At 57.0% G+C, this 5,684-nt stretch overlaps 1 protein-coding gene across 3 annotated transcripts in view; it reads left to right on the forward strand.

Annotated features, from left to right (window-relative positions):
- Nucleotides 1–5,684, forward strand: part of AXL (AXL receptor tyrosine kinase) — a 35,936-nt gene that overhangs the window by 1,112 nt on the left and 29,140 nt on the right. For all 3 annotated transcript variants that reach the window (XM_010849260.1, XM_010849259.1, XM_010849261.1), the window contains 3 exons: nucleotides 796–1,018; nucleotides 1,358–1,458; nucleotides 2,190–2,366. In XM_010849260.1, coding sequence (XP_010847562.1) covers nucleotides 796–1,018; nucleotides 1,358–1,458; nucleotides 2,190–2,366 — 501 coding nt within the window. The remainder of the gene's footprint in view (nucleotides 1–795; nucleotides 1,019–1,357; nucleotides 1,459–2,189; nucleotides 2,367–5,684) is intronic.

Raw genomic sequence — 5,684 nt, forward strand, 5'->3', positions numbered from 1 at the left:
GAGGGCTAGGGGCTGGGCTTGACCTGGGGGCCTCGCAGAGAGGGGCTGAGCGGAGGGTAAGGGACCCCGAAGTCAGGCAGCAGGGTGCGGAGACTCCGGAGCCCCGGGGGAAAACTCCCATCAGTCACCCCCACTTCTCCTCACCCCAGTGCTACTTGTCCGTGTGCCCCACCTCCGGGGCCGGGGGCTCTGCCTTCGCCCGCCATCTCTGTGGGTCTCCATTTCTCTGTCTTTCCCTCACCCTGTGCTCTAAGTGTCTCTTATCTACGTCTCTGTCTGCGTCCTTCTGTCTCCCTCTGTGTGTCTCTCCCCCAACTTTTTCCCCTCTAGGTGGGTCTCTCCGTCTCTCATCCTCGGTCTCTCTTGAGTCTCTGTTCCTCTCCATCTGCCTGACTTTCTCCGGTTCCGCTCTCTGTCTCTCCTTCCCCATTTCTCTCTCTCTCCCCTAGCTCCCTCCCATCTCCTTTTCTTCCCCACCATCCACCAGCCCAGTCTGTGAAGTCTCTAGAGACCCTAAGCAGGGGCAGGCCAGCCGGGCAGTCAGGGCGTGGGAGGCTGCCAGATGCTGGGCCTACTTCCCAACGGGATGGAGGCCGGACCCCAGTCCCCTGGGAAGGCTCCCATCCTCCTCACGAAGCCTCCACCCTCCGCCCCCCCAGCTGAGGTCACTCAACAACTATGTGGGCCTAAGGGCCTGGCGGGGTCCTGGCAGCCGTAGGCAGGCCGGCAGGGATGGAACCGAGGAGTCCAGGGAAGCAGGGGTTCCCGAGCTAATGTTCTTCCATCTCCCTGCAGGCCCACAGACTGAAGTGTCCCCCTTTGTGGGGAGTCCGGGGAACATCACCGGTGCCCGAGGACTCATGGGCACCCTTCGGTGTGAGCTCCAGGTTCAGGGGGAGCCCCCTGAGGTGACCTGGCTTCGGGATGGACAGGTCCTAGAGCTGGCAGACAGCACCCAGACCCAGGTGCCCCTGGGCGAAGACGGGCAGGATGACTGGAAAGTGGTCAGCCAACTCAGGTGCCCAGCCTCCCCCTCCGACCAGCCGTGACCCGTGTCCCTCCTGTCCCCACACCTCCACCACGTGAGGCCAAGTGGGCACTCACTTGCAGGAGCCCCACCTGGGCTGGATGGCAGTGTGGCCACTCGCGAGCTGCGTGGCTCTGACCATGTGACGTAACTCACCCCGGCTTTCGCTTTCCTCTTCTGTAAAATGAGTTAATAATAGCACCCACTTCCTAGCTCTTACAAGTTTCCGGGCCAGACCCCCTTCCCCGCTTTCAATTCTGAGGACCCCCCACCCCCCGCCAGGTCCAGCTCTGACCCTGAATCTCTCTGTCCCTCTTCTTGCCCTGTCAGAATCTCGTCTCTGCAGCTCTCAGATGCGGGATGGTACCAGTGCGCCGTGGTCCTGGGAGAAAAGACCTTTGTGTCTCAGCCTGGCTACGTGGGGCTGGAAGGTGAGCCCTGGGCTCGGAGGTCCTGGGAGGGCAAGAGTCCTGAGGGAGGGGTCAGAGGGTGCTGGTGGATTCAGGGTGTCCTAGGCCTAGGAACATGAGGCCTAGGAAGGTCAGAGATCTTGGGAGGGTCAGGCAAGGAGTCTGTAAATTATTGGGGGCAAGCCTGGGGGGGCAGATTATGTGTTTTGGGGGGAAAAGCTATCTTGGGGGTTGTCAGATAAGAGATCCAAGGCAACTTACCACTCTCCCCCACCCCGGGAGACTTAACCCTATCCCCCATTGCTGGGGATTGGGGGGATGGCTCACTTTCCTCATAGATAAAGTGGAATGAGGTGGCTCAGTGGTCAAAGAGTCTGCCTGCAAGGCAGGAGATGGGGGTTCGCTCCCTGGGTCGGGAGAGATGACAGAGAGATCTCCTGGAGAAGGAAGGAAATGGCATCCCATTCCAGTATTCTTGCCTGGGAAATCTGGTGGACAGAGGAGCCTGGCAGGCTACAGTCCATGGGATTGCAAAAGAGTCAGATACGACTTAGCGACATTCTGGAAAAGAAACATGAAGGGGGTCAGACATTGAGAGAAGTCGGATATATGGGACCTTGTGTCCTGGAAGTAGAGGTATCCTGAGGGCTCAGACATAGGCGTCAAAGACCCAGCAGCCTACATCATCCTCGCAGCGAGTCAGGCCCCTAGGGGGATCAGAGGGACCCCAGCCTTTACCACTGCTCCCCCAGGCCTGCCTTACTTCCTGGAGGAGCCTGAGGACAGGACTGTGGTTGCCAACACTCCCTTCAACCTGAGCTGCCGGGCGCAGGGACCCCCAGAGCCCGTGGACCTCCTCTGGCTCCAGGATGCTGTCTCCCTGGCTTCAGCCATGGACCACAGCCCCCAGCACACACTCCGTGTTCCAGGTGAGTCCAGGGATGTGATCAGCTCAGGACAGAGGGCCAGGCAGGATGGAAGCGGGGGGCCCTTCATGCCTCCACTGAGGCTCTCCTCATCCTTCTGTCCTTGTCTGTCTCTCCCTGTCTTTGAGTCCCTCTCTAATTTTTCCTCTTTGTCTCTGAGTATCTCTGTCTCTGCATTTCTGTCCCCATCGATCTCATTTCTCTCTCTGTGCTCTCTTTCCGTCTCTCTGTTCTCCATCTCTCTCTGTGTCTGTCTCCCTGTCTCTCTGTCGTCTCTGCTCTTTCTCCCTCCATTCACGCCAGCCTCTCTGAATAGCGTCCTTTGTCCTGGGTTTCCTCTGAGCTGTTCCATGGCCAAGTGTGTGTGGGCCCGATGCCCCTTTGTCAGCCCCTGACCCCAAGCAGGGCACCGGAATCAACTGGGTCCTCCTCTTCTCCTCCTCCTTGCAGATGTAACCCAAGAAGGAGAGAGACGGGGCAGGGCTGAGTGACAGATGACACCCTCCCAGTCTCAGGGTGACCATCTCTTTCCACACCTCACAGATGGGGCAGAACCTAGCTTGGGGGGTCACGCAGTGGTCAGGTAGAGTTAGGGGACCCTAGGCACAGGGAGTTCCCCTCACTGAGGAAAGAGAGACAGAGGAACCCAGATGGGGGAGGCTGAGTCAGTCAGAGGGAGGTGGCTGGACTTTGGAAGCCATTCACTTCCAGCAGCCCCAACCTGCTACCTTCATCTGCTGGCACTGGGAGGGTGCTCCGGATGGAGGGTCTCTTAGGGTGGAAGGAGAGGCTCACATTCCAGCATTCCGGGGGCCCTGAGTGTGCGAGGAAGCAGCGGTGAGCATGCTGGCCTCCAGAGGAGTGACTCAGGCCCAGGGCTCACTCCAGGCCTGAGTCAGCCTGGCAGGACCCCGGACGGGGAGAGGGGTGGGGGGGATGGATCCCCGAGCCCATCCCAGGAAGAGGGAGAAAGGGAGGGCGAAGGTGTGAGAGGATCTGTGTGCTTATCAGCATGGGAGCTGCCAGGCAGGGTCTGTGTGTGTGTCCCCATGTGGAGGGCGTGGTGGGAGAGTCTGGGTGTTTCCCTGGCCCTCTGGATCTGTGTCTCAGTGCTTCTGTCAGCATCAACCTCTCTGGATGAGGGTGTGCCTTAGTGAGGGCCAGCTGCAGAGAATGTCTCAGATGTGTGCGTGAGTGTATGTGTGTGCAAGCACTACTAGGTATGTTTTGTCAGTTTAGCCATCTGTCCCACTGTATGGGTCTCTCTCTCTTTTTTTTTTTTTTTTGCCTGTGCTCGGTCTTCATTGCTTTGGCTTTCTTTAGTCGCGGCAAGCAGGGGCTACTCTTCGTTGCGGTGCACGGGCTTCTCATTGTGGTGGCTTCTCTTGTTGCGGAGCATGGGACTCCAGAGCTCGAGGGCTCAGTAGTTGTGGTCCACAGGCTCAGTTACCCCGTGGCATGTGGGACCTTCCCGGACCAGGGATGGAACCCATGTCCCCTTTATTGGCAGGGGGATTCCCATCCACTGCCCCACCAGGGAAGCCCGTGTTTGGGTCTTTATGGCATACTTCTATAAGTTTCTCAGGGGTTGTCAGTGTAAGTGTGTGTGACTAAGAATCTCAGTGTTGGCCTGGTATCCATCCCTCTTTGTGCGTTCATAGCTGTGACTCACTGTGTGAGGGTGGAATAGTGTATGTGTGTGTGAGGAGAGATGGCAGAGTGATGGACCACAGCCACCATGTGTCTGAAGGCTGTTTTGCACACCTCACTGTATAGAGGTGACCATGTCAGCTTACAGGTGTGTTCCTCTAGGTGTGAGTGTGTCTTGGTGGGGATTTTGTTTCTTTGTGGAGTCAGGATGGGTCATTGGACAACTTGGCGTGTTTCCTCATTTACACTGTGGCTGTCTGTGTATGAATATCTCTGTAATATCTGTATGTATGTCGCAGGGTGAGAATGTTGGTGTACAGCTTTGTCCCATGGATCCCTATAGAAGTGTGTGTGTCTGTGTGGGATTCACAGCAGGTAATAACAATACCCTTCAGCTTCTATTTTTTCTGGTGTGTCAGTCCCAGCCCTGACTACCTCTTGGTGGATGAACTTGAGGTCCTCACCAGCCCGTGTATATATGTGTCTGCGTCACCTACATGCGCTTGGTAGCATCTCCACGCTTGTGTGTCTGCAGCAGCCCTGTGTGTCGATGCAAGTGTGTGTTTCTGTATCACTCTGCATCTTGATGAATGTGTCCGAAGCGAGTTGAATGTGTCCGGCTGTGTTTGCAAGGCGTGGCTGTGTTTGTGTGCGAGCGCACCCACATCAGCCTGACCTGCGCCCTGTTGTGTATGTTTGTCCACTTCAGCCTCGGTGTGCATTTGTCGGTTGGCGGATGTATCTCAATCTGCAGGGAGGCTGGTGTGTTTGTCAGCTTCAGCCTAGGTGTATATTGTGTTACTGAGTGTTTGTAGGGCTTCTTGGTGGCTCAGACGGTAAATAATCTGCCTGCGATGCAGGAGACCTGGGTTCCATTCCTGGGTTGGGAAGATCTCCTGGAGAAGGGCATGGCAACCCACTCCAGTATTCTTGGCTGGAGAATCCCCATGGACAGAGGAGCCTGGCAGACTACAGTCCATGGGGTCGCAAAGAGTCGGACACGACTGAGTGACTAAGCACAGCACAACGAGGGAGAGCCAGGTTCAGTCCCCGAGTGGGAAGATCCTCTGGAGATGGGAATGGCAACCCACTCCTGTATTCTTGCCTGGAGAATTCTGGGGACAGAGGAGCCTGGAGAGCTACATAGAGTTCACGGGGTCGCAGAGTTGGAGAGGACTGAGACTAAACGCACACAGGTGTCTGCAGTCCGTGCGGGCTTGTTTGATTGTCTGCTTATGCTTGTGTGTGGGCATGTGTGTGTCTATGTGTCAGTGTCAGCCCCCTGTGTCTACATATAAGTCAACGAGTATGTTTTTGTGTCACTGCTGGTTTGTGACAGTAGCCTCTGCGGCAGTTGACCAGTGTTGCTGTTTTCTGTTTGAGGACCAGCAACTGCCCCTGTATGTTAAGTGTGATTCACTGTGCGTGTATGCAGGAATTCGCGGTGGTGCCGTGTTAGGAATTCCGTCCGTTTGTGTGCGTCTGTCCCTGGATCTGACTCAGGGCGCGGCCCCTCTCTGCTTCCATCCCTCCCGTTCCCTCGGAAAAAGCGAACTGCGCTCCGGGGTGGGGGAGGGCCGGCACATCTGGAAAGCACATCTGGCCCGAGAACCCGCCGGGAGGGAGGGGGTCCCAGGCCCCTTCGCCCCGGCTCCCTCCCTCCCTCAAGGT

Source organism: Bison bison, unplaced genomic scaffold (assembly GCF_000754665.1).
Source record: "Bison bison bison isolate TAMUID 2011002044 unplaced genomic scaffold, Bison_UMD1.0 scf7180017864280, whole genome shotgun sequence".
Classification (NCBI taxonomy): Eukaryota; Metazoa; Chordata; class Mammalia; order Artiodactyla; family Bovidae; genus Bison; species Bison bison.